Here is a 25,797-nt window from a genome sequence, read left to right as displayed (position 1 = left end):
GTCTTTAAAGGACAAGAGCAAAGATGCAGATTTCACCTAGATAAAATGAAATGAAATAATAAATATTTTATCATAAAATGCCGCAGCCATGATGGCAATATAGAAAAATAAAAATCAAACAGGAAGCAAGTTATTCCCAACTCTGGCAAAATTGAATTACATTTCGAGCAAGCGCATTGCACGATGATCATCAAATGGGAACGTTGCTTTGCATTTGCAGTCTTTGTGAGTTGATTTTTTAACAATTTTGGTTGCCCCCCATTTTGAAGAGGCTTTTTTAACAGATTCTGCTCCACTTTGGACTTCAAAATAAGTCTGTGACTGCTAAAGAACCGACAGAAATAGGTCTGTTTTTCATTTAATTTAAACTTTGAAAGCAAACTTTTCCAAAATATCAGCTCCATTTATTGGAGTGCAGAGGAGGATCTTAAATTTCCTTGGCAAGCCACAGTTGAAGAGTAAGCAGAAAATTATATAGTTTGATTTTTGCTGAGGTTTGGCCCGGTAGTTAAGGTTGTAGTTTCCTCGAAGAATGTGACGCGAAGAGAATACATCGTTAGATGCTGCGGAAGGCGTTCGTGCACATCAAATATCGTGTAATAGTTTTAGTTATTATTTTAAAATTCAATCTATATCTAACTGTATGCTACTAACAGGCAAAGTAAGTGCATAAATATCATATTTTCATAAATTTCCATTAATTAATAATAATTGATTAAGAAACAAGGAGTAATAAAGGTATGTTACACATTTAATTTTTGTTTGCATCGACTTTAATTGTACAACAGGTCCGTCTGATAGAAGAATAAGGATTGGCAGCAAAAAGTACATGTTTCCACCGCAAAAAGTAAAATCAGATTTTTCGCCACCGCATTGGTAACAAAGAGAAAAAAATGAAATGTCAGGCATCGCAAACCGAAGCTGCCAAGTTCTGTGCAAAGCAGGGAATGCAAATCTGCTCGATCGACACTGTTGCCGAGCAGAAGCAAGTCGACGAGTACCTGGGCTACATTGGCCTCTCGTCGGAAGTGGTTTTTTCTTCCTTGAATTTAGCTAGTATCACGAAAACGCCGGTCTGGGGAAAAGGAAAATCACCACTCGGAGCTGGAAAGTGCCACGTCCTCTACAAAAAGGCGTTCTACAACTCCTCGTGCGCGCAAAAATCGCACTTTGCATGCGAGGAGAGCGACAAGCCGACCAAGAAACCGTCCATTTTAGACCTTCTTCCCATAGATGATGGTTGGCATTAATTCCATGTCTTCATATTATCAAACTGATTTCGTTTCTTTCAGCAATTTTGAACTTTATTGGTGGAAAAAATTATCTGGTTCCTTCAGAAAAAGTAAAAGCCTTCAAACATTTCTTAGTCCTTTTTAAAAACATTAGGAAAAGTATTTTTAAATACGATTTTAACATAAAAAGAAAGAATTTATCAAGCAGGGAAATTGAAGAAATTCAAATTTTAAGTAAATTGCTATTCTACCCTGCGCGGAGTTTTGATTGAGCTAAGCAATTTTTAAGAATTCATGATTATCAGCGCTCATTGCGGAGCTAAAGTAATGCTGATTAGGCCTCTCACAATTTCTCACCCATCCTGAGTCAACTCCGTGCAGAGTAGAGCCGTATTAACGTAATTTTTATTTCAAATTCAACCTAATTTTTAAGGCAAATTATCCGCAAGCACAAGATTTGTGTACAAGACAGGGGATGGAATTGATGTCTTTGGAGTCGTTAGCGGAAACGTCGCTGGTTCAAGATTTGCTCGGCGACCTTGGTAAAATCGTCGAATTCGAATTAGCACAATAAACTTTTATCAGGTGTGTCGGCGACGTCGATGATGACCTCCCTGAAGAAAATGTCAGGCGGTTCATATAGCTGGTTGAGTGGAGCGGCCGCCAGCGTCCTCAAGTGGGCCCCAAACCAGCCAGTGGCCTCCGGGGGCGAATGCGCCGCTCTCGACAGCCTCGGCCTCAAAGGCGTCTCCTGCGACTCTGTAAGCAACTTCGTGTGCGAATCCCCGGGTCCAAACTCGTTTCAAGCAGTAACCACGACGGAAAAGTACAATTCATTGGCTTTAAATTTATTCCTATTAAATTTTCCCCTATTTTCATTAGAAATGCTATCTTAAAGCTCTTGCCATTGGCAGATGGTGAACCTTTTATAATTATTTTTTATAGGAAAATAAAATAAATTGCTTCCAGCTGTTCCAGTGAAGATCGGTAATGGAGAATATCTTCTGCCGAGTGAGAAGGTTTCCGAAACTTAGATATTTTTGGCTTGTTAGCATTTTGTGAGTGATAGGCTGATCAAGCCGGCGCCAGCAAACTCTGTGGGACAAAAGGAATGAGCCTGATGTCTTTAGACTCTTTGGCGGAGACTGATTTAATCCAGGACTACCTAAATTCCGTTGGCTAGTTCCTAAATAATGCTAATTTTCAATCGTTTTCTAATTATTTTAGAATATCAGGTATGACAGCGTCCTCGGTTTTGACCTCTCTCAAGAGGGTATCAGGTGGAGACTGGCTGAGCAGTTTCTCATCCGCTTCCTTGCCCTGGCTCCCCGAACCCCCGGGGGGCACGAAAGGCAAGGATTGCGCCGGCCTCTCCGTTCTCGGTTTGAGTCCCATTTCCTGTGACGACCTGTCAAATTTTGTGTGCGAAGCGCCAACAAACTCAAAACCAGAGCTTTCCACAACGCTAAATTACGCTGATTATGATGCTGTCACTGAGTCACTGTGTAAAATATTCATGTTTTAACTTAAATTTTAAAATATTTTGATCTCTTTAAATCAGCTCTGCACATGGTGCAATTCCAGGATAAGACTCTAACGTTCATGAATCAACAGGTGTTTAGTTATTTAATAAGGTTTAGCTTATTTACTATAAATTATTTCTTTAGGCAAATCAAGACCAAGCGGAAAAAGCTTGCAGTGACATAAATGAAAGTTTAGTAACCATTGAGAGCTTCGAAGAGCACTTAGCCATTCTGCGAGAAATGGCATTAAACGGTATACTAAAATTACAATTTTAATTAAAAATATAAATTTTAAAAATTTTTATCCAATTCATCGTCAGTGAATATATTATTTCTCCATTTTCACCGTTCAAATTCTCTTTCCTCAATGCTTTCAGGCTTATCAGATAAAACATTCCTCACGTCTCTGAAGCGCAAAATCGTGGAAACCCCCGATGGTGAGGTGCTTGAGGTGTTTTCATGGCTGTTCAATCGACCTCTCGTGCCACCACACGTCGGATGGACAGCCGAGCCGACAGGAGACAATGCATGCGGCGCGTACCAAGGAGGCACTTTCGTCACTGTCGACTGTTTGGGCAGCCACAACTTCATTTGTGAATTCCCTCCACCTGATTCGCAACCACAACCAGCAGAACCTGAACCACTACCACCACCAGCAGCACCTTATCCGTACCCGCCAGCAGCAGCACCTGATCCGCAACCACCAGCACCAGCACCTGAACCGCGGCCGCCACAAACTGCAGACACTCTACTGACGGAACAAGCAGCAACACCTCCTCTGGAACTACAGCAATCAATAACAACACCATCGGCAGACACAACGCTAGATATTGCGACAAATGATACTCTCTACATGACCGACACTGAATTGGTCACGAATGTTGTGACCGATGTAACTGCCGGCTTCTCTGGTAAATTGCAAGTCGCTAGTTCGATGTGACGTTTCAACAAATAAAAAATTTGGCATGCAGGTGATTTAACCGCAGCAGATACGACGACCACAAGGCATTAAAAATTTAAAGCAATTATAATGTTCTCATTTTTAAATTCTAAACTTTTTTCATAGTTCTGGTGTAACAACAACGGCTGCGCCGTACACCTCTGCAAGTGATGCTGGAAATAGAACATCGATAACATCTGTTAATGAGCCTAGCACCACTACAGCCAAAGCCTCATTTATCACCATAGTGGACCCAGTAATGAAAGATATCAACAACATGAATGCAAGCAATCTCGCATTGGGGGGCTAGTTTATTGTGGATAAAATAAACAAAAATCAGTTTTAGATCAATAAAGATTTAAATATAAATTAAATTTTCAATCAGTTAATATTATTGAGAATTTTTATTGGGTCACATAAAACTCAGAATTTGTTTGCCATGATTAACTTTTGTGAAATTTTAATGCATTAAAAATCAAGAGCAAATACATATGGTTAACAATTTTTGTCTTATTTGCGTACTGCCAATTGTGTTTTTTCTGATATCCATCCCAGGAAGCTTGACACTCTGGTAAATCCACCTGGGAAGCCTGTGCATGATTGTGACGATCCAAAGCTGACCAATCCGAACTGAGTGTATTTTCTATCTTTCTCCCTGAGAACAAATGGGCCGCCACTGTCTCCCTTTAAAAATTAAATATGAAAATGTCTCAATTTCAGATAAATTGCTTTTACTTGACAGGTGCTCTGCTTGTCGGCGTTCTTTATGCACAATGTTGAGTCTGTCACTGTGTCGGATCCAAAATACTTCACGCATTCTATGCTATCTTCAATTTCTCGTTTGAGAAACTTCAAATCTTCACTAGTTCCTTTATCTTATGACAGCATTAAATTTATTTTAAAATAATTAGTAAATTTTTGAACGTGGGAACCTCACCGTTGCCAACTTTTCCCCAGCCGCTTATGATGCACTTTGTTTTCAAGAATGTTCTGGTTGCGTCGCTAACGCTCGGAAGTCGCACAGGTTGAATAAATTTTGCTACACACATTAAGAAAATCAGGAATATTAAATAACGACATAATGATAACACCTACTTAAACTAACTGCCTTTGGAAGTTTCAAAAGAGCGATGTCGTTGACGAGAGTTTGGTCAGAGTAATTTTCATGGGCGTACGCCTCGGTTGTAAGCAGGTCTACCCTTCCGGCAATATTTCTTGAAATCTTGACCATTCCAAGAGAAACGTTCCACGTTGAGAACCTTTGAATGTATCATTATGTCAGAATAGCTGTTTTTGCACTTAAAATCTATCATATTAACCCTAACACACAGTGGGCCGCCGTCAGAACCCACGATGGGTCAATTAGCGACCCGCCACACATGTACGCTCCGTCTATCTCTAATTTCGCTTGCCAGGGAAACTGACCTCTCCTGGCCTTGGTCCCTCCGATAATTTGTGTCTCTAGGCCGACAGTCGTCCCACCAACCTCATCGTTGGAGCCAGCGTTTTCTATCGTGGAGAAATTTAACTAATTACCGCAATCATGATGCAGTCGACTCACTGTCCGCTGGGCGTTTTCCTGTTGGTTTGAAGTCCAATTTCGGCTTCAGTTTGTTAGCAATCTTCGCGTAGCCCTTCTGGTTGAAAGTCTTCGGATCTTTTGGAGTGATTGACCTGAAAAGAGGCTCCGGACCGCCAGTCAAGATGGTCTTTAACATATCGAGTATTATAATCCATAATTCAAGCTAAATAGCGAACTAAATATAATTATTACGTCTTGGGCAATTCCAACATCTAAAGTTAGTAAAAATAAAAACAGCGCGCAAAACTTAGGCATCGTCGTTATTTGAATATTAAAGCTGCACAGCTGACTGATGTCGAAAGGCCTAATTACATCCTCCAATGGCGCGTGTTTATTTCCCTGACGAATGCAGGACACGGTCATAAATCATAAATCGTATTGCGGCCATTGCAGAGAAACGGAAGTATAGCCGCAGCCCACGTGATTTCAGCTCTGTCATGTTATTTCGTTTAACCCAAATTTTGTGCAGAATTTTAGAAGAATCGATCTCTGAAATTATATGTGTAAAAATAATTTAAGCGTAACAAAATTTTATTAAATCATTGAAACACATATTTAAATTAATTGTAAACTAAAAAAATGAAATCATGGCTACACACGGGGATTTTGATTATTTATATTAATTTAACAATGTTTATTTCCATCAATATCTCAAATTAATGCCCGTAACTCTTGAAATAAACTCCAAGTAACCAGCGACCCTAGTGAATCCGCTCGGGTTTCTAAAACAGCCGTCCAGTGAGCCAAATGAAACAATTCCGATTTGAGTGTAAGCTCCGTCCTTTTCCTTGTACACGAAAGGCCCTCCGCTGTCGCCCTTCAAATCATACTTAGGATAATTACTGCTGTTGGCTTCTCGGAAACGCCCTACGTTGCATGTCCCTTTTTGGTCGCCGTTTCGAATGCACAGCACCTGCGCCGTCACTAATACTTCATTGTACGCTTTCAAGCACTCCTTTTTGCCCACAACTCTCCTGGATACGTATTTTAGATTTTCGCTCGGAGGCAACGCTGTAATAATTTAGACATTTTAAAACACAGTTGTGCAGCGCTAATACTCAAAATATGATTAATATTGTATTTTACGCTTCTTGCAATTATCAAAGCAAGTGTTTTTAAATTACCGTCTCCTGTTTTACCCCACCCGGTAACAATGCCGCGAACCCCTATAAAACTCTGATTTACATCGGCTACGCGGGGCAAGCGAATGAGTGAAACATAAGGCCCTGTAAGAAATAAAATAAAAAATAATTTAGTGCTGTATGGCTAATTTTAGCCATTTTTAGCAAGCTTGAACATACCAGCTATGTTTGCTCCGGAAAGTAATTTCAGAAGAGCGATGTCATTATTTAGGTTGTAGTCAACATAAGAGTCGTGAATAAATTTTGCATTTGTTTCAAAAATTTGGCTCCCTAGAACATTATTCTCTCTCTTAACTGTTCCAAGGATAACAGTAAAATTAATCACTCTAGAAAATTGTATCGAGAAAAGTAATTAATTAAATTCTAACTTCAAAACGTAAAATTACTGGTCAACACAGTGGGCAGCAGTCAAAATCCATTCAGTAGAAATTAAAGATCCACCGCATGAGTAAGCATCGTCTAGAATCAGCAAAGCTTGCCACGGAAACCGTTTTCTTGTTGCAGAGAAACCAGATATTCGCCCTGGTGCTTTAAATTTGGATAAGGAAAATGATATTTGCCTCCTGATTTTTTGTTTACGCACCCTCTTTCCTGTTTCGCACAAAGGTACCAGTTTCCTTATCAAAACTTAATTTTTTCTCAATTAGAGGCCTGGAGTAATTGGTTATATTTTTCGCTGTCAAATTAGTCTGGTAAGGATAAATAAATTTCAATATAGTTATATAATGAATTAAATTGTTTAACTCACAGCAAAAAGCCCACAAATTGTAAATAATACCAGCAAAATGCACTTGTTCATGGTTATATAGGTTATGGACTCGTACCTAAACTAAAACTTCGCGAATACCAAGGAGTACACATATAGTTACAACAAAACTCCCCTCCATTATCCTGATATTTTAGCGGCGCACAAAACAAGATTTTACCACGTGAACGGCCATGAAATTTAGATGGTCACCTTTTTAATTGGTTTATCATTTCTTATGAAATGGGGGCAACCCACTAATAGCGAGCCCCTTCCAAAACATCGCGAACGATTGGGCTCACAAATCTCAGTGGGAGATGCCCAGTCCAGAAAAGGACCATCTCATGTTACTACCCTTGCACCGGGGCCTTTATTTTATTGGAAAGAAAATACTTATTCCGTGAAATTAACTCCTGCATGCTGGGAAGTTGCAAATCAGCAAGTAACGCGTTGGAATGCTTTTTGCACTCCAAAATATTTTCATCAATGCGCAGCCCGCACTGAATTCCCAAACAAAAAATTGCTCAAAATCTCACAAATGCGAGCCACCGGCTTGTTTAATATATATAAAAGTGAATTAAAATAAACTGTGCCAGCCTCTAACCGCGCAAATGCTGAAATAAGCAGATATTATCGAACCAATAAAAACCACTTATTAGCATAATAATTGATTTATTTTATACATACATTAGCGTCAAAACTGTATTTTAAAAATTCTATGTACCTTTTGCCCTGTCAAAAACCTTTATTTTTTTCATAATTTTTAATAAGGAATAAATTGCGTTTATTTATATATTTAATCTAATTCATGGTAGATTGAACGAAGGCTCTAGTTCCTCATTTTCAGGCCGGTGACGGTGCTGATCCATCCTATATACGCAGAGACCCTTGTGAAGCCGCTAGGGTACGTGACACACGACACGGATGATCCAAAGGAAACAAGGCCAATCTGAGTGAACTTGTTGTCAGGCTCAGTCCTCACAAATGGTCCGCCACTGTCTCCCTAATTTTCAATGTAAAGCAAAAAGGAAAAAATAATAATTTAGAAGATATAATACTTGGCAGGTGCCTTGCTTGTCTTTGTTATTTATGCAGAGAAGATTTCCATTGACCGTGATATCTCCATAGTTCTTGGCGCACTCCTTGTTGTCGATCACGGTCCTTGAAACATATTTCAGAACGTCGCTCGGCCCGTTTTCTTTACATTTTCACGTATGAATTTCAAAATTACTTCAAAAAAATTATTGCTACTATTTTACCGTCTGACGTCTTCCCCCAGCCACTGATTGTTCCAGTGACTTTAACCAAAGATTTAGTCGCGTCAGAAATTTTGGGCAGACGGACAGTGGTGACGAAAGGACCTGAGAATTCGTAAATAAACAAAATATAAAATTATTCCAAATTTACCGGATGTATTAAGAGCCTTTTGGAGTTTCAAAAGACAAATATCCGCAGTCAAGAAGTCACTGTCGTAATTCGGGTGGATGTTAACTGACTGAACGTCAACGTCAACTCTGCTCGACTCATTTACTGTTCGGTTCACAAGACCCACGCTCGCCATAAAAGTGTTGAAACTATATTAAAATTGCATAACATATATATTACTTGCTCTATTCCGCTCCACAGCTCAGTTTTATCCACCTGTAGCAGCAATGGGCCGCCGTCAAAACCCAAAGAGGGTCGATCAAAGATCCACCACACGTGTACCTTTTATCGATGGTAATAAGAACCTGCCACGGGAATTGTCCTTTCTTTGCTTTACTGCCGCCAACAATTTGATCGCGATAATTTAAAGGAACCTTCCCTGCACTTTCTGTTGGATTGTATTTTAATTTAGATCTTTAAGTTTTTTTAATTTTAAATCACCTTCTTGACTATGATTTCCCTTTGGCTTGAAATCAACTTTAAACTTGTTGTTCTTTTGGAATTCTCGCTCATTAAAATTCTCTTTTGGGCTCGGTGGAATGTTATTCTCAATCGGAGTAAGTTCATCGCTTGACTGCGACTGCATTTAACAAATTACAAATTTTTGGTCTCGAATTAAATTTATTGACTTACTTCTAAAAGAAAAGTGACGAGTAAGAGGAAAATAATCATGGCAACTTTCCTTATTGCTGTCAGAAAGTGTAATGTCATACTGCTTGATTCTTTCGTTGATAAAATTTAAGGAAGTGGAGTGCCATGCTGGTAGCATTATCGATAAACACAAGTGGAAGGGTCAGCATATTTTCGTTATTTAAGTCTCACTTAAAACCGTTATCATTTTTTGTTCATTGACATAGAGAATTGATGAGCTATGAATTATTCATTTTTAAATCGAGGTTTGTTAACGTCCAATAACACAAAGAAAATAGTTTTTGCAATTTTATTTTTCAAATAATTTTTTTACAAACAAAACAGAACATTATTTAAAATCTACAGAACATATTATAAACAGTTTAGTTTCTAAATTTAATGCCAGTGTTGTTTGAGATCCATCCCATGAAGCTGGACACCCTGGTGAAGCCCTGAGGGTAGCCGTGGCACGAGAAAGCACTGAACGACACGATTCCGATCTGAGTCCACTGTCCGTCGGCTTCCTTGTAAACCAGGGCACCGCCACTGTCTCCCTAATTCCAAAAAAAAAAAAATCAGTCACTGGATTATAATGAGCGCGCAAAAAATTATTACACTGCAAATTCCTTTGTTATTGGCTCCAGACGCGCACATCATCGTTGACTTGATATATTCTGATGTGTAAGTGGCTGAGCAATTAGTGTTTGAAATTATAGGCAACGTCACAAAGTTTAGCTGCACAGTTGTGGTGCCAGCTGAAATTTATAAATATAAAAAATTGACTACTTCTTGTTATTTCAGCAATCATATCTCCGAACCATCTGACGTTTTCCCCCAGCCGCTGACGACCGCATTGGTGTTGACAAACGTTCTGGATCCGTCAGCAACACGCGGCAAGCGGATAGTGTTGATGAAAGGACCTGATTTTTGAGTAAACGAGTTGTGAAAAATTATAAACGAGTTCGTTTCCAATTACCTTTACCTGTAATGTTGACCGGATTGATCAGTCTTAATAATGCAATATCGTTTTGCAAATTGGAGTCGTTGTATAGTTTATGAATTATTTTGTGGGTCGTGACGACGTTTATTCTGCCGGTTTCTGCAATATTTCGCTTGGCAGATCCCAGCGTGATCTCAAAGGTAGAAAATCTGTCAATTTTTTTTCGTGGAATAAAATGTTAGATTGTATAGGAAATGCCAGTTACCCTTGCACGCAATGCGCCGCAGTCAAAATCCACTGGGGCGAAATAAGGGAGCCGCCACACGAGCTCACTTTGTCCATCACAATAAATACCTGCCAAGGAAATTGACCCCTTGCTGCCCTGTAGCCTCCCACGATTTGCCCATTTGGGACAATTCTGACCTTTCCCGCTTCGGCTGGAATAAAATATTAAAGAAAGAATTAAAAAAAGAAATTGATTTCCATAATTTTGTGTTGCTTACGGGACTGAGGCCGAGTGCCATTTGGCAGAAAATCTATTTTTGGCTTATTTTTCTGTTCGATTAGGTTGTACTCCGATGCGTTGTAAACCAACTTCTCTCTCAGCGCTGGCAAGAATTTTCTAACAAAGCGAAAGTCTTGATCCTGTCCCCCGACCTTTCAAAACAAATAATAACAAAAATTATATTATTAATTTGAGCATTCAGAAGCAAAATTGAGCATCGAAATTTGATAAATATCCTAATTTATCTTGTCTGTTCTTAACTTTTTGTGTTTAAAGTTTTGTGCTTTTTTAACATTCAGTTAACAGTATGATTATTTAGTGTCATTCATTACCGTCAGGTATTTTAATATTTCCATAATCAAGAGTTGTGTAAAAAAATAATTAAGTTTCTTTGGCGCTCCATATTTGATTCAATCAATCTAATTTTTTGACAAAGAAGAATATAAAAAAACCTTCACTACTTTAGTAAAAACGGAACCATATATTTTGGTAATAATTTTTTTGAAAGTAGCACTCAAGGAAATAATTTCTCGCATAAATAAAAAAGCAACTATTTTCAACGACGAATGCCTGAATTTTTCTTCTATGGTCCATTAATTTTAAACCTTAGTCAACATGTGTAAAATTTTCCTTGCAAACAATAAAAAATTTAGCATTTTACCTGGGAGCAGAGCACGAGAGCGATGAGCACGCTGATTGACAGCCGGTTCATAATTGCCAAGCTGAAATCGGCAGTTGACTCCAACGTCATCTCGCGAGCCCACATTTATATTCAAGCTCATGACCCCCATAAATCAAATAATAGGATGCGTGCAGTGCGAATTTCGTTATGTTCCTATAAGGGAGGGGAAATTCAGATTGATTAAGTCGGGGAGCTAAAATGACTATAATAAAATAAGAGATAATGATTTGGTAACGGCCTGTTTCGCAAATAAATCACGCCGTGAAAATTATGACGTGCAGGTTATCAAATTTTATTGTTTAATCACAATCAATTATGTTTTAGCTCTCTATTTTCAGCCCGGTTTGCGTCGAAATCCAACTGAGAAAGTGCGTGACTCTTGTGAACCCTAGCGGGTAGCCCTGACACGATTCGTTCCTGCCGAACGAAAGTATGCCTATCTGCGTCCACTTCTTGTCTGCCTCCTGATAAAGCAAAGGGCCACCAGCGTCGGCCTGGAAATTTAAGTCTGGAACGTTCGCTTTTTATATAAAATAATTTATAACGTTACATTACACATAGACGTCTTGTTTGCTTCAACGCAGATAACAGAGGAAAAGATATTGCCATAATTTTTGCTGCAGTCATCGTTTGAAATTACCAAATTGTCTGGTTGGTAATGCAAATTGTTGTTTTTCTCTCCGTCTAATTCAATCATTAGAAATAAATAAATCAAAATATTTTATTGTAATTATAACCATCTAATTTCCATCCCCATCCGCTTATGGTTGCAGAAACGCCGGCAAAATCTTTTTTAATATCAGACTGTCGAGGCAAGCGAATAAAATTTATGACAGCACCTTTGGAAATAAATTAAACTCGGTCAATCTGCGTTTCCAAAAGTAGTTTGAAAACTAACTTGATTCAACTTTTTTCGGGAGCTTAATTAGTGCGATGTCATTAGCACGGATTTCATCGTTGTAATTTAAACGTAGTTTCTTTGTTGTAGATTTTAGGACCAATCTTCCGCTCTCCTCTGCATCGTTCAAGTTTTGTGCTCCAATGTATAGCTCAAAAGTCACAACCCTTTTAAGATAAAATGAGCCGCTGCTTCCATTTAAATTCCTACTTGTAAGCGCATTGGCCGGCAGTTAAAACCCAATCGGGCAAAATCAACGTCCCTCCGCAATTCGCAGTTTGGTCCATCACGATTTTTACCATCCATGGCCATTGTCCTCGCTGAGCCTCTGTTCCTCCAGAGATATGTGGTCCGATGTTCATCAGAATCATGCCGTTAGTGTCTGGTGTTTTGCGAAAATCAGTTTAATAATATTTCAGTTTTGAAAATAATTTATACCAGGCGCTGATTTTATTCCAGGAAAAATCAAGCCAGGACCACTTTTGAGCCTCTGATATATTTTAGTCAACTTCAGGTACGTTGTTTTTTGAATTGCTGGAGATTCCATTTTCTTTGAGTGATTATACAAATTAAATTTTATCGAATCGATGGTGAAAAAAATTAGTTACCGCGTGTTGAACGGAGACCAAAAATGCCAGCAGGAGTGAAGTGAAATGCATGATGATGAACGTTTGAAACTTATAGCAGGAAAATACAAAAAGCAACATGCAATGCGATAATTATTATCAGCTTTTGCTGACATCCAGAATGTCACTTTTATCTTGGCGTGAATATTATTCAGAAAAAATGCAAATTAGAGAGACAAAGTATTTAATTTATGATTAAATAAAACTTTCGGTTGTACCACATTTTGTTCCAGCTTGGAACAAAGCGATACAATTTATTAAGAAAATAAACTTAAATCAATCATACTGTGCATAATTTAACGTGCTACAAAAAAACTTAAAAAGTTAAAATTTCACAACTTCAGGTTAATTACTGCAAGCCAAAACTTCTTTTTAGAACTTCCCCTATAGAAACAAAACTCCGTTCTTCTTGTTTATTTGAATTTAATAACATGTGAGTTCAGCGCCAAGCTATTTTCTGCGCCGGGCGTGTGACCAGCGCCTTGCGCTCCTTCTTCTCCTGCAACTCTGCCCCCCTCTCCTCTGAGTACTTGTCCCTTTCCTTGGCCAACTCCTTCCTCACTTCGGCACCCTGTTCCGCCTTCCTCTGCAGGGCCTGCTGCCTGAGCAGCCGGTGGTGCTGCCTCTGAAGGCGGATGACCTGGCGCCGCACCTCCTCGCCCGCCTCGGTGCTCACGGTCTCGCTCAGCGGCTCCTTCTTGTTCACAGTGAGGAACTCGATGTTCTTCAGGGTGGTCGCCCGGCGGTCCAGCTCCTTCATCTTCTTCAGCTGCTGCTGCTCCCTGGCCGCCTGCCGCCGCAGACACTCCCTGATGCGCGCCTGCTTGCGAAGGATCTGCGCCTTGCGGTGGTGCTGCTCGGACACCCACCTGTTGTACTCCTTCTGCTCCTCCTGTTCCTTCAGGAACTTGACTTCCTCGTCGGCCAGCTGCCGACCTTTTTCCTCCGCCAGGCGGTGCACCAGTTTTTGGTGCTGCTCGACCCTCTCGGCCACCTCCAGCCGCCTGGTCGCTTCTAGCTGCACCTTCAGCTCGCTTGCCTTCTTTTTCTTTTCCCTGCAATCGTCACAGATTTTTCATAATCATGAATTTGATCATTTAAAATTTTAAAAAATTGCGGAACTCTTGGTACAATTGGAAACAGAAACCTGAATGTTTAATATTAATTTTATGTGAAGGTTTGGGATTTTTAAATTTTTTCAGACAAGATTTCTGGATGGTGTCGTGTATTTTAATAGTATTTCTCATCATAACAAAAAGTTCTTATTATTAAGTTTTAAAACCAGGGAAAATAATTAAATTTGCAGATGATGGGGTTTCTTCGGAGGTATATTGATTTTCTTAGATAAAATTGAAAATTCCAATAGCTAAAAAACTTAAAAAAATCCACGACATAGCAAATTTGAATTAGGGCAAACAAAAACCAAAAAATCTTTGCCCTCTATAACAATTAATAACGTTAAAAATTATTTGAAAAAAGACTCAAATATAACTCATGGCCTGAATGATTTGTAATAAATCGTTTTTACCTTGCAGCTTTTTCCCTCAATTTTTTCATGTACTTGTCGTTCTCCTTGAGCATCGTGACCATCTTCTCTGAGAACTGCTTTTCAGCCTTCTGGACCGCCACCTTGGCCTCGAACTCGCGCCTCACCCTGTCCATGGCGACCGCCTGCCTGAAGTCGTTCAGCTCCTGGCTTTTGCGCAGGTAGTCGAGGCGCGCGTCCACCTCGGCCCTGCGCGCCAGCTCCCGGACGTAGCGTTTGCGCTTCTCCGCGAGTAGCTCCTGCTCCAGCTTCTTCTTGCGCATCTCCTCGCGTCTGGCACGCATCTTCGCCTCGCGCTGCATCCGCTTGAAGCGGTTCTCAGACTCAGTCGGTGGATGCTGCCGCTTCTTGCGACGCTTCTTTTCCACCTTTTTTTGCTCCTTGATGGTCGACAGCTTTTGCACCCACTCGACCTGCGACTTGCGTTGCTCCTCCCTCCGCTGGTCCATCCTGAAGACAAATTTCACTTAATATTTTAATATGCCCTTGCAATATTGGATGCAGTAAAATCTTGCCTGCTCAAAAAATTAATTTTGTCCTGAAGAAATTTGAAAATTTTCCCGAAACTTCAATTTAAGGAGCACCTCATGGAATGGTTTAGTTCATTTTTTTAAAGCAGTGAGGTCTGACAACAATATGCTTAGTTTTTTATTGTTATTTAACAGTTTTGGAACTTAATGGCTCTAACTGCATTGTTTGGTTTTTCTGATAATTATATTTAAACAATAATTAAGACGCCCGCAGTCAACTCAAAGACTCTGCATGACTGTGGAAAATTGTGGGAGAGGGAGGGTTTCAAGGACCTGAAATCATTATATTTCTTGCACTGATCCAAAACTAACTATGGATTTTTTATTCAAAAAATAATTATTTCAAATTAAGTCTATTTAAAAATTTCAGAATTTTTCTCCTACTTAAGAAAATGGAGCTACGATATCTGTTCATCGGCTCCGAAAATTTGGAGCAATAATCTTTAGCACTTAACGAGCTATTAGGGATTTTTCTGGACAAAGTCTAAAAAATAGGGACTATATATGGAAGGTAAAAATTACCCATCGATCGGTTGGAGTCTGCCATTAAAAAATCATCATGATTGAGACGAAAACTGGTTTCATAATTCAATTTCAAAGAATTTCCCCACGTCAAATTCCTTATAAGGATTTAATTCCTTTAGAGCTCCATAACTCGCACACGTGCCGTCGTACTAAAAATTGTCCCCCGGTGTATGCAGGGTTCGCAAAAACCCGAATTTTCCGGAAAAACCCACTGCATTGTGAAAAACTTTTTTTGCGGGTTTTTCTGCAATTTTGCGCATTTTTCCGACACACAAGCATTCTTAAGGAAAATAAAATATTCTCATGATGGATGACCAAAAATAGGAATTTTTCAAAATCATTGAAATCAGTATTAGAGCCACTAGTTCCACCAAGAGACTGGAAATTTTAACTCCATCAACGTAATTTTCCGATATTTCAGACTCTTTTGGAGCAGAAATTGACTATTTTCGGGTAAAATTCGGAAAAAATGCGGAAAAACCCAAAACTGGTGGGTTTTTCCGGCCGGTTTTTTGCGCAAAAAACCAGTGATGCATTTTTGCGCATTGGAAAATTGGCGAACCCTGGGTGAATATAGGATGAATATAGTGTTCAAATTCAATAAATTCACCACTAATCAAATCGCAACATCGTAAGACACCAGAGAAAACAGCAATAATACCTTTCTTTGATGGAGTTGTGTCTCTCCATTTGCATGCTGAACTCGCGCTTCCTCTCCTCTTCCAGCTCCTGCTTCTTGGTCTTCTGCAGGTTCCTCAATGCGCGCATCATGATGATCCACTTCCTCTTGTTCAAGCACTCGATCATCTCCTCCTTCTTCGCCTTCTCGACGATGGTGACCCTGCGCTTCTTGAACTCCTCCACCTGGCCCTTCTTCTCCTCTATGTTTGCCTGCACGCTCATCACCTTCTTCTGGTCGCGGTGCGCCCGCACCTCCTGCACCAGCGACTTGTTCCTCTCCATCTCCTCCCGCTCCAGCCTCTCCTTCTCCATCCGCACCCTGAAGTCCTCCTTGTGCGTCTCCAGCGCCTTGACCCACTTGTTCTTGAACGAGTCCTCCATCATGTTGATGCCCTTCATCTGCCGACTCACTTCTTCCTCCTCCAAGCGCATCTCCTCGGCGGCCATCGAGCGTCGGCGGCTGCTCAACGACGACTTGCGCCGCCCCATCGACGCCACCTGCGACTTCCGCCCTTCGAGCATCGCTTCCTGAGCAGGACCAAACTCATCGCCAGCTTCGTCGGGCCGGGAGCCATGATCAGACTCGGTCTCCATTTTTCTTGAACTTAATTTTGAGTGCAACAATTAGAGCTGCGTAAACAATACAACACTTGTGCTTTGAAAAAAAATGGACCAACAATATATCTACAATTTTTTCTATTTGATTTAAAGAGGAATGATACTGCAAAAGCCTGAAAAATGCTTGTTGCCAATGCATAACCTCGCCCCTTAGGATTCAGTTAAAGCCTAAATTGACCTTAGAAGCACTGTAATTTTTTGAGAAAAAATTGGCTGGAAAGTTACCGTGCTTTTCAAATGGTAATGTCTGTCTCCTTATTTGAAATCCGATTTAATTTCAAAACCAAGAGTTTCCCGAATAAGTGGCATACACCGTTGGACAGATCTCGACGAGAGGAATCGGAATATGCCAAGAAAATATGTTCGAGCACTGTAAATTTTGGAGAAAATTGGCAAAATTAGAATTTTTACTTTAGGAAGGTCCTTTGTTATTTTTACAAATTGTTGAACAAATTGTTTATCGATCAATTGTTTATGGCATCCAAAAATTCAAATAATTTTCTATAGTTGCCCAGCAGTATCATTCCACTTGTTATTTTAATGTTTGCTATTTTATTATTGAGCGGATGAAAGCAGGTAACGATCGATGGGTCCAACATGATTATGAGAAATTCAAACAAGCCATAGGAATTGCGTGGTTCCAGATTTGGCAGCAAAGTACCAAAGTTCAATTTTCTAGAATTTTAGGTGGTTTTATTTTGCTTTAAATTCGAATAAACTCATTGTTTTTTCCAGTGATGCATGCAAATCGAATGCAATTAACAGTTTCATTATTTTATTTATTTAATTTGATTAATATGTCAAACGGTTTTGACGACCTATTCTTTATTGGATGAAAAATTTCTAAAGACTATTAGGGATAAGAGTATTTTATTGAAAATTTGAGAAAGGCGTAAAAATTTAGCTAAGGAATTTGAGGAAAACACGCATTTTAGATTAATATTAAATGTTTTCGAGACCTGAAAAACTTCTCTGATTTATGTACATACACAAATTTGTAATTTTTGAATCCATATGAATATTTTTCCAAGAAGACCATCAATTAAATTAAGTTAATTTTGAAAATAAAATTTTAAAAGTCCGTCTTAAAAAAGTAGCGCTTGGACAGTGGCCAAATAAACAACAAATTCGCATTGCAAACTTAATTATTATTTTCCTCAAAGCCAGCCCTCTGCATTTTGCAAGTATAGTCACGTCACGTGCAAAATGTCTTGCCGGTATATACACCCGGCACTCCGGTCCGTCTCCCCACATTTTGGCACGCTTTTTGATTACTTTATTACTATTCATTACTGCAACTCAGTCTGTTGCTGTGCGGTTCCAGATTCGGCAGCAAAGTACAAAGTTTTCCGTCCCACGGATAGCTGAAAATTTTTCCAATTTTATTTTTTTTCTCGTCGTTTTTTTCTGCCTGTGAGAGCGAACGAACGTGCGCGAGTCGCGACTATAGTGAAAGTGTTATTCCCGCGCTGCGATATGGAGTACATTTCGAATCTGCTGCCGCTCTTGCGCTCTCCGTCGTCCCGGAACGCCTCCCCTGCGGACGCCCGTCAACAAAAACAGTGCAGAAAGTCGAGGGTGAGCCAAGGGGTGCGTTGCAGGCTCGCGAAAATGAAATGTGTGCTCATTTTCGACCAGCTGAACGATCTGATCTTCTCCAAATGCGACAAGCGGTTCGCACACCATGTCAAGAAGCTAGCACGCATTCAGGGCCTCATTTCCGAGGCCGAGAGCCAGGTAACTATTAATATTACTGTATTACTTTTACTTTCTATTTTGAATATCTTATCTAGTATTTGCTAAACCGATGGGAGTAAAACTCCAAACTCAGTTATTCTATTTGATCTTGTTGGCTTGATGTTGTTCTTGTCACAAATCAATAGGAAAAAGGAAAGTTGTATCTAATTTTTATTTTACTAACATCACTGAACGAGCTCCAGCAGCTTAATTCCTGCTGACGAATCACATGAGACAATTATGCACTAATATGTTAACGAGATTGGATTACTTTCTCAAGCGCACCAGTCTTGAACACGTGTTTTAATGCGATTTGTAAGAGGAAAGGCATCATCTGTCCTATTTATTGTTGTCCTTTTGTGATGGACCTACCTTAAAAGTTGCTGATACTGTTATCAGCTCTATTATATAACAAATTAATTTGTGTACGTATAAAATTTAACATATTTTGGAGGTTGGGGTGGTTTTTTTTATAAATAAAAACAATTAAATTGGATCGATACAGGGCAACAATTGAAAATTATTTGAAAAATTGTTGGATGCAATAAGCAGTTGATAGATACACAATTCATTCTACTATTATTTATTATTTGTAACAATAAAAAAATAACCTTGCTACAGTAAAAATCAAAATGTTTCAAAATTTACAGCGCTTGATCACATTTTCTTGAGATCTGTACAACAGCGTATGAAGCCTTTTAGGGAAACTCGTTGTTGTGAAATAAAATATAATTTCAAATAAGGAGACTGACCATTTGAAAAGCATACTAACTTTGCAACAACTTTTCTAAAAAAAAAAAACAACAGTGCTACCTGGGTTTAATTGATTGGGTCAATTTTGGCTTCAACTGAATCCTAAGGGATGGGTTCATGTTCATGTATTGGCAACAAGGATTTTGCAGTATCAAATCCTCCTTAATGTAAAGATAACATAGTTTATAAATAATTTTTTAGAACACTCAATTTATTGCTTTTGTTAAAAAAACAAAATTAGACTCCAAAATATTAGAGTACGTACATATTAATTACAAATATTAATTTTAAATAAAAAATGGTTACTCTTAAATACTACACCAAACTTTGCACACATTTTGTAAAAAACCGTCTTTGGGTGAAAGTTGTGTGTAAAACAAGAACAAATTAATTAAAAATAGGTTTCGTTATTTTTCTTCTTTATTTGTCGAAAAGGTTGTTGCTTACGTTAGAATGATTTTCTTGATCTTGAGTAAATTCAAATATAAATATCTTTTAGTGTAGATCATCGGCCTGAAAGTTGCATTGAGTCTAGCTTGAAGTCAACTCCAACTAATCTGTGATTTAACTAACTTAAGTGCGTCTCATTGTTACACTTAAATATAATTATATGAATGGTAAAGAAATCTTACGACAAGAAATTTTTCTGACTGAAAGTGTGTAGGAAATATGAAATATACGACAATATTTAATCCAACCAAATACTTACGTTTCTGTGTGCTTTGGAATACTCACAGAAATTGAATTATATTCAAGAACCAGCTCTAATATAAAAAATAAATGATAAACCATTATAATTTTTTGTGATTGTTAGCTCTTAATTTAAAAAATTAATGAATGTCAGAATAATTATGCATTAAATAAATTTTCGGTGAAATGTTCATCAGCCATTTAAAAATTTCAGGATGATGACGAAAAATTCCTAGGCTTGAGCTCAAATGTGGTGATGCAGCTTTTTTCTCCAATAGTAACGTCCCAGAGGATCATGAGCTGTCAGTTCGGCAATTCTTATTCTTCCGTTCAGTGCCAGGACGGGACTTCTATGGTTTTTGATGAGGTAATGTCTGCTTGCCTGCAGCTTCAATTTAGTTCGCGACAATGTGTTATTCACGTGCACGCACGCTTTCAAGGCCTCAATGTTCATGCCAATTTCACCGCACGTGTCTGTCTCGAAAATGTTTGAAAATTTGGCTTACCTTCATTCCAGTACCTCGGCTTCTTGTTCGCGATGATCAGCACTGAAGAAGTTGAAATAATGCGGAGGAACCTTTCAACCTGCATAGTGTTGGTCCAGCACATTTGCGGCCCAGACGTCTCAATGTAACAAAAAATCCAACACCAAATAAACCAAGCTCATTTAACAATTAAACAGGCTAAAAAGAATACCTCCAAGAGCAAAACTGCTGACCAAATTGATCGACACTTGGGTGCTGCTTCGCGATTCGGAGCAGGCCTTTTTGGTTGAGGCTGTCGAGCAGTTGAGTGTCAATCCTGAAATCACAATGGCCACTCTGAAAGCGCTGCAGGACGCCTGTGACAGACTCAAGGCAGCCACAGACTTCAATCGGATTCACGCCCTTGTGTTTGTGGAGAACAAGTTTCTTTCTCTCTATTCCAGGTAATATTTTAACTTGGGTTGCCACTTTCACAAAACGCAGAAATATGCTCCCCTAGTTTCTGCTGAGAAATCAGCTGAAAATCAACGGTTTTTTTTAATTTTAAAAAGTCGCATGTTTAATAAATAAATATGCACTAAACAAGTTTAAGATTATTTTAAATAATACCTTTTAGTTCTTTTTCAAACTAAACAATAGTTTCTTCAACAAGTGGCCTAAAATTGATGATTATCATCTTAATGAGTTATTTTTATAAAAATAGTCAATATTTATGTTAGGTTTTTGTCATAAAAATAATGTTCAGAAATGCGCAAAAATGACTAAAGAAATCTGCAGGAAACCAGTTGACGGAAAAATGTTTATTTGTGCATTGCCTGGATTGAAATACCTATTTAAGATTTATGTTCCTATTCCTTGACTAAGTTTCTGATTGCAAAAATCCTTATTTTAATTTTTTTTTAACATGGAACATTGATTTTTTGGGGAGTGTTGCACAGGATTGCCCACCTTAGATTAAATAGATTTTAGGACTCTTCGCATCTGCCTTAAATTTCTGATTTCTGAATTTCTACCCAATATTTCCCAGCCGAGGAGCCCAAGACCTGACTCCTGCTGACATTTTATTCCTCACTCTGCTGACTGAAGTGTACCAGCCAGTCCTGGATAAATCAAAGGCAGCTGAGTTGAAGAAGCTTGTCACATTGTCGAGCATGACCAACGAAGAGGAGGACGAGTTTTTCAGTCCTTCGAACAGCCCAACTGGCACCCGCAGAAACTCGGCAAAGCCCCTGCTTACAGAGCAGTCTGAAAGCAAAGTGGGCACAGATATGCCTCTCTCCGGCAGCAATTTGGCACTTCTTATGGGATCTCCACCTGGCTTCCATCCACATGTCGTCCACATTGCTCCAATTTCTGAAAAAGTCGCTTTAGTGCTTGTTCTAGAGGTACACAATTTTATTAATCCCAAAGAATATTTTTTTATATTATAAATCAGTTGTAAATTCCGCATCAAACACTTTTGAGCCCTTCTTTTGCCCATCGCAGACTTTTTCTAGAAATGTCTTAACCACTAAAAAACAAGAATTTTGTTTTTTTCTTAGACTGGAAGCAGCAACATATCAGCGGGTCTGTGGGAGGCCTGCCATGCTTTGAATTCCCTTCAGTCTCTGCAGCTACAGAAGGACATGAATGGAGTGAAAGCCACAACAGAACATTTAGACTCTGGTGTGAAGAAAATTCTTGAAGGACTGAAGAAGATCCGCTCTCTCGGACCAGAGTACGAGCGGTGCCATAGACAGCTCACTGCCAACTGGGATGCTCTTAAAAAGTAACCACGCAAATCATGACCAAGAAAATGATATTAAAACGCAGCAACTTTCAGAAATTACACAGAGTTGATCAAATCACATGATCTCGATTGCGTCCTGAGGGTGGAGTCGTGTGGCCTCAAATTCATGGAGTTGCTTTGTGAAATTTTCCGGCTTGTTTGCCTGGACCAAGCGGCAGTGACCCACTCTGCGGATCCAGCCAGGTCGGTGGCCAAGGCTGTGCGGGCTCGCTTGGCCGACTTCATTGGATTCCTAAAAGTGAAGGCGATGCGCAACTTCACGCTCGGATCAAGAGCGACACTGTCCATTAACAAGTACCTCGAGGAGTTCCCTGGCCTGGTGCACTTTTTGTACATCGATCGCACAAATCACCGTGTCACAACCCCCAGTCTCGACTTTAGCTCTGAGGAAACCATGTCGCTCACAAAACGAAAGGTTAGAACTGCGAGACAGATTTGCAACCAAATTAAAAACAGTGGTCGCTTATGTTTTGGGAATGCATTTAAACCATTTCAAGGCATGATAGAAAATTTAAAATATCCATAATTTTCAAACAAATCAAAAAAGCTTAATTTTATTAGTTCTCACAAGCATTCTTTTAACCAACATAAACATTTTTTTTGACCAGAGTAAGGTTGATGAATGGAAATAACTGTTAACAATAAATTTACGCCATCATAAAATTTATAAATTTTTGCTGATTATGGGTGCATGCAATTTATTCAATTGGGTCCATGCCAAATTTTGAACATAATACGTTTCAGTGCTCAGATTGTAATGAAGACTTATCTGTTCTTTATTTTGGAGCCTGCTAAATCCTAATTTATTTTTTATGTTTTATCGCACTTCATTATCTTTAATTTTGATTAAACCTTTTATCAATATTTAGTATTAATGCACGCTTAAACTTATGAGAATCAGCTAAGTTTATACTCATTTATTTTTTCCACTTTAGTTCAATGATATATAAAATAAACGAGAAGCTCTTTTAATTTCCTTTTAAAACTTATAAAATACTTGCTGAATCAGTGATTTTGACGACGAAATTCTGGGTTCTTGACATTAATAGTTAGGCTTTTAATGATAATATAGGAAAACAATGCTCAATAATAATTCAAACGCTTTCCTTCCTTATGACCTGGCTATTTATAATTACATTTTTATACAAATGACAGTAAAATAACCTTGGTATTTATTCCATCGTTAATGTGTATATATATCATTTATATTAAAGTCGGGCATATTTAGTACATTTTAAATAGGAATAAATAGTTATGCTTGGCTGGATCATTTATTTATTAAATATAAATTAAAATCAATACGCATGCTGTCACTTTTTCAATTAGTAAACTGTTGATTTGTTTGCATTTAATTCTATCTAATATAAATTGAAACCTAGAAACTAAAAATATTTTGCATGACCTATTGTTTCTACGTCTCTTTGTATATTCATTGAGACAATCTTGACAGTTACAGAAAACCCTGAACTTGATTGAGAGGAATTTGAATTTGATTTCAGATCTGGTCCATGGTTGACTTCAGCAGGGCGCATTTGGTGGATGGTCACATTTCTCTTATGTGGAAGGACACGACATTCAACTACGCCTATTTCCTTTGGTTTGAGGGCTCCTCGGTAAGCCTCCGTATTTGCAAAATTGATACAAATGTTAAGTTTCTTTCATCAGGGTTCTCCAATCAGACCAAAGGTTTTTCCAACTGCTCAGCTGAAGAACATGCCTCAGCCTGGTATTATGTGCGGAGATTTTTATCAGTAAGAACCCAAACATTCAACAATAGATTTATTTTTAAATATTCGCTGCAATTTTAGGAACCTGATCAGTGTATGTTTTCCGAAAACCTCTCCTGGAAAAGTGCAATGTTACGAGCTGTTTTGCGTGCATCTTGGTCTGGCCACCTCCTCCTGTGTGTTGGAGCACACCAGAAGATTGGCAGCTACAATTTGGGAAGTGACAGGAGTTCCAGGAAACCCAGCCGATCTTCTTTAAACATTCTGCAGTCGCCAAATTTGTTAGTTGACCAGGATTTGCTCTCTTCTCTTGGGTTCGTAACTTAATTTTGATCGTCTGGAACTGTAAATTTATTTTTTACTTATCAGTAACAAATAATTAACGGTCTTTAAAACCGAATTAACTGGCTGATAACATTAAAGCGTTGAGGGGACTCCTCTTAATGCCTATTAATGGGGTTTCTTAAAGGAGAATTTTGACGTGATTAAATTTTGCCATATAGGCAATTTATTTACAAATTTTGACTTAAAATGCCAAGTGATAAAACGCAAAATCCGAAATGCGTTCTGTTGATTGATCGAATTTTTAATACTTTTTTTCTGTTTATATACTTTACAAACTTTTTATATATTTCATCCAAGCTAATACATTCCAACGGGATACGTAAAACAGTAATTCAACCTATAGTATTGCCCTTTTTAGCGCATTCAAGGAGGAAGAATATCTAGTCTTTGAGCAGCTTTTAGTACTCGAATTTATACCTCTATAGTTTACAAGGTTCGGATAAAATTTTCAGAAATTGGCTCTCTTTCTGACCTTTTGTGATGGATCTTTCAATAACCGTGTTCCCTTAAATGTAAAATAAAAATGGGTAAATAACTTGAATTTCCATCTCGTTTTCTTGTGTTCTTCATTGTAGAAAGTTCTATAATTTGCGCAACATTGGGTGTGTGCATTGCACACAATTATCAAGAGATTATGTAATGCAGGACGTTTACATGCAGGTTTACGACACCTGTTATCATGTAGCTTCCAACTAGTGTTTTATTTGTGCCCTTATCAATGCCGACTGGAAGGATTTACTGAAAAATCGCAATCTAAACACATTTGACTGCGAAAATGTTGAAGGTACGCTTGTTATCTTAATCCACATATTCCTGCACGTGATGATAAATTTTTTCGCGCATTCTTACTTAATACTTTGATTGAACAAGACGGATTATTTGAGTGATTGGTCGCGATCGTCCTGTCGACATTTGTTTGAAAATGTCAAAGTCAAGGTTTATTGATAATTGATTATTATTTCACTCTGACATAACAAATAACTTTTAACAAAAAAATTATATAATTACTTTAAAATATTTGATCGGGAAATTGTTTTTAAAATCTTCTGTATTTTTAACACTGAATTGAATAGTAGAACGGCAAAAAGGAATAATATTTTATTCAGTCTATCATCATTGGGCCTTTCCCAATCATCAACCTATTTTTTAGACTTGCAAATTGACAGGTGAAATACAAACATGATGTCTCTGATTAAGTTGTATGATAAGGTGTCAAATTTCTCTAATTTTTTTGCATGTTAATGATACCAATCTCATTATACCGTGCGTACACAGATTAATGCAATAATATCTGCAAACGTCACGGCGATTCTCAGTATTTCTCTTGTTGATTTGAAATAATTGTTCGCTCTATCTGAAAGGAAAGAGAAGAGTTTTAGATTGAACTCGTCTTGCAAACAGCTTTTCCTGGAAAAATTGTCCGATAACATTCAATGCAGTTTGATTTTTTTCAATTTGAAGAATGGACATATGATAATGTTATTGCTGGTCAGTTCAATAT

General features: G+C 38.4%; 6 protein-coding genes and 1 long non-coding RNA gene across 8 annotated transcripts; 3 read left to right on the top strand and 4 right to left on the bottom strand.

Annotated features, from left to right (window-relative positions):
- Positions 1-395: 395 nt before the first annotated feature.
- On the top strand, positions 396-600 carry LOC135940516 (uncharacterized). The gene is made up of 2 exons (XR_010574888.1): positions 396-458; positions 509-600. It is a non-coding gene; the product is annotated as an uncharacterized LOC135940516 (long non-coding RNA).
- A 225-nt stretch (positions 601-825) lies between these two features.
- On the top strand, positions 826-4,139 carry LOC135934134 (C-type mannose receptor 2-like). The gene is made up of 13 exons (XM_065475667.1): positions 826-847; positions 906-1,239; positions 1,293-1,342; positions 1,666-1,774; positions 1,818-2,058; positions 2,115-2,149; positions 2,202-2,251; positions 2,302-2,410; positions 2,468-2,737; positions 2,794-2,846; positions 2,900-3,008; positions 3,133-3,666; positions 3,727-4,139. The coding sequence occupies exons 1-13, from the start codon at positions 830-832 to the stop codon at positions 3,765-3,767; spliced, it is 1,953 nt and encodes a 650-aa protein (XP_065331739.1). The 5' UTR covers positions 826-829; the 3' UTR covers positions 3,768-4,139.
- LOC135934133 (brachyurin-like) lies at positions 4,125-5,625 on the bottom strand. The gene is made up of 7 exons (XM_065475666.1): positions 5,470-5,625; positions 5,257-5,404; positions 5,015-5,204; positions 4,791-4,954; positions 4,633-4,734; positions 4,431-4,570; positions 4,125-4,379 (listed from the first exon to the last, which is right to left on the bottom strand). Exons 1-7 carry the CDS (start codon positions 5,530-5,532, stop codon positions 4,206-4,208), a joined length of 981 nt encoding a protein of 326 aa, XP_065331738.1. The 5' UTR covers positions 5,533-5,625; the 3' UTR covers positions 4,125-4,205.
- A 2,207-nt stretch (positions 5,626-7,832) lies between these two features.
- Positions 7,833-9,181, bottom strand: LOC135947889 (brachyurin-like). Its single transcript, XM_065496870.1, has 6 exons — positions 9,031-9,181; positions 8,806-8,977; positions 8,572-8,738; positions 8,424-8,525; positions 8,223-8,362; positions 7,833-8,167 (listed from the first exon to the last, which is right to left on the bottom strand). The coding sequence occupies exons 1-6, from the start codon at positions 9,173-9,175 to the stop codon at positions 7,994-7,996; spliced, it is 900 nt and encodes a 299-aa protein (XP_065352942.1). The 5' UTR covers positions 9,176-9,181; the 3' UTR covers positions 7,833-7,993.
- Positions 9,182-9,515: 334 nt separating this feature from the next.
- Positions 9,516-12,925, bottom strand: LOC135934060 (brachyurin-like). Of its 2 annotated transcripts, none has more exons than XM_065475571.1 (13): positions 12,853-12,925; positions 12,683-12,794; positions 12,455-12,626; positions 12,245-12,411; positions 12,084-12,185; positions 11,897-12,030; positions 11,326-11,840; positions 10,663-10,816; positions 10,425-10,596; positions 10,196-10,368; positions 10,038-10,139; positions 9,835-9,974; positions 9,516-9,773 (listed from the first exon to the last, which is right to left on the bottom strand). In XM_065475571.1, exons 7-13 carry the CDS (start codon positions 11,428-11,430, stop codon positions 9,603-9,605), a joined length of 1,017 nt encoding a protein of 338 aa, XP_065331643.1. In that variant the 5' UTR covers positions 11,431-11,840; positions 11,897-12,030; positions 12,084-12,185; positions 12,245-12,411; positions 12,455-12,626; positions 12,683-12,794; positions 12,853-12,925; the 3' UTR covers positions 9,516-9,602. The 2 variants fall into 2 exon arrangements, with proteins under 2 accessions (XP_065331643.1, XP_065331644.1); XM_065475572.1 differs by having other exon boundaries at positions 10,202-10,368.
- Positions 12,926-13,295: 370 nt separating this feature from the next.
- On the bottom strand, positions 13,296-16,800 carry LOC135933892 (trichohyalin-like). The gene is made up of 3 exons (XM_065475299.1): positions 16,133-16,800; positions 14,399-14,866; positions 13,296-13,925 (listed from the first exon to the last, which is right to left on the bottom strand). The coding sequence occupies exons 1-3, from the start codon at positions 16,744-16,746 to the stop codon at positions 13,310-13,312; spliced, it is 1,698 nt and encodes a 565-aa protein (XP_065331371.1). The 5' UTR covers positions 16,747-16,800; the 3' UTR covers positions 13,296-13,309.
- A 1,420-nt stretch (positions 16,801-18,220) lies between these two features.
- On the top strand, positions 18,221-24,837 carry HPS1 (Hermansky-Pudlak syndrome 1 protein). Its single transcript, XM_065475672.1, has 10 exons — positions 18,221-18,507; positions 20,165-20,317; positions 20,468-20,580; positions 20,633-20,878; positions 21,463-21,820; positions 21,977-22,203; positions 22,258-22,639; positions 23,724-23,837; positions 23,890-23,975; positions 24,033-24,837. Exons 1-10 carry the CDS (start codon positions 18,247-18,249, stop codon positions 24,208-24,210), a joined length of 2,118 nt encoding a protein of 705 aa, XP_065331744.1. The 5' UTR covers positions 18,221-18,246; the 3' UTR covers positions 24,211-24,837.
- Positions 24,838-25,797: the final 960 nt, after the last annotated feature.

The sequence above is a fragment of the Cloeon dipterum genome, chromosome 1 (genome assembly GCF_949628265.1).
Source record: "Cloeon dipterum chromosome 1, ieCloDipt1.1, whole genome shotgun sequence".
Classification (NCBI taxonomy): domain Eukaryota; kingdom Metazoa; phylum Arthropoda; class Insecta; order Ephemeroptera; family Baetidae; genus Cloeon; species Cloeon dipterum.
The sequence above is the reverse complement of the archived record's forward strand: the minus strand, read 5'-3'. Positions and strand labels throughout refer to the sequence as shown.

Bases quoted from the DNA above. Each gene is read 5' to 3' on its own strand.
- LOC135934134 (XM_065475667.1), top strand. The intron at 1,240-1,292 runs GTTGGCATTAAT...CGTTTCTTTCAG, and splicing joins CCTTCTTCCCATAGATGATG to CAATTTTGAACTTTATTGGT. The intron at 1,775-1,817 runs GTAAAATCGTCG...AACTTTTATCAG, and splicing joins AGATTTGCTCGGCGACCTTG to GTGTGTCGGCGACGTCGATG.
- LOC135934133 (XM_065475666.1), bottom strand. From the start codon at position 5,532: ATGCCTAAGTTTTGCGCGCTGTTTTTATTTTTACTAACTTTAGATGTT. The intron at 5,405-5,469 runs GTAATAATTATA...GATATGTTAAAG, and splicing joins ATGTTGGAATTGCCCAAGAC to ACCATCTTGACTGGCGGTCC. The intron at 4,735-4,790 runs GTAGGTGTTATC...TAATGTGTGTAG, and splicing joins TCCAAAGGCAGTTAGTTTAA to CAAAATTTATTCAACCTGTG.
- LOC135947889 (XM_065496870.1), bottom strand. From the start codon at position 9,175: ATGCAGTCGCAGTCAAGCGATGAACTTACTCCGATTGAGAATAACATT. The intron at 8,526-8,571 runs GTAAATTTGGAA...ACGAATTCTCAG, and splicing joins AAAGGCTCTTAATACATCCG to GTCCTTTCGTCACCACTGTC. The intron at 8,363-8,423 runs GTAAAATAGTAG...GAAAATGTAAAG, and splicing joins CTGGGGGAAGACGTCAGACG to AAAACGGGCCGAGCGACGTT.
- LOC135934060 (XM_065475571.1), bottom strand. From the start codon at position 11,430: ATGTGGGCTCGCGAGATGACGTTGGAGTCAACTGCCGATTTCAGCTTG. The intron at 10,140-10,195 runs GTAATTGGAAAC...CTCAAAAATCAG, and splicing joins GGTCAACATTACAGGTAAAG to GTCCTTTCATCAACACTATC. The intron at 9,774-9,834 runs GTAATAATTTTT...TTTTGGAATTAG, and splicing joins ATAACAAAGGAATTTGCAGT to GGAGACAGTGGCGGTGCCCT.
- LOC135933892 (XM_065475299.1), bottom strand. From the start codon at position 16,746: ATGGAGACCGAGTCTGATCATGGCTCCCGGCCCGACGAAGCTGGCGAT. The intron at 14,867-16,132 runs GTATTATTGCTG...ATTTGTCTTCAG, and splicing joins CACAACTCCATCAAAGAAAG to GATGGACCAGCGGAGGGAGG. The intron at 13,926-14,398 runs GTAAAAACGATT...TGACGATTGCAG, and splicing joins TTGAGGGAAAAAGCTGCAAG to GGAAAAGAAAAAGAAGGCAA.
- HPS1 (XM_065475672.1), top strand. From the start codon at position 18,247: ATGGAGTACATTTCGAATCTGCTGCCGCTCTTGCGCTCTCCGTCGTCC. The intron at 20,318-20,467 runs GTAATGTCTGCT...CCTTCATTCCAG, and splicing joins CTTCTATGGTTTTTGATGAG to TACCTCGGCTTCTTGTTCGC. The intron at 20,581-20,632 runs GTAACAAAAAAT...ACAATTAAACAG, and splicing joins TGCGGCCCAGACGTCTCAAT to GCTAAAAAGAATACCTCCAA.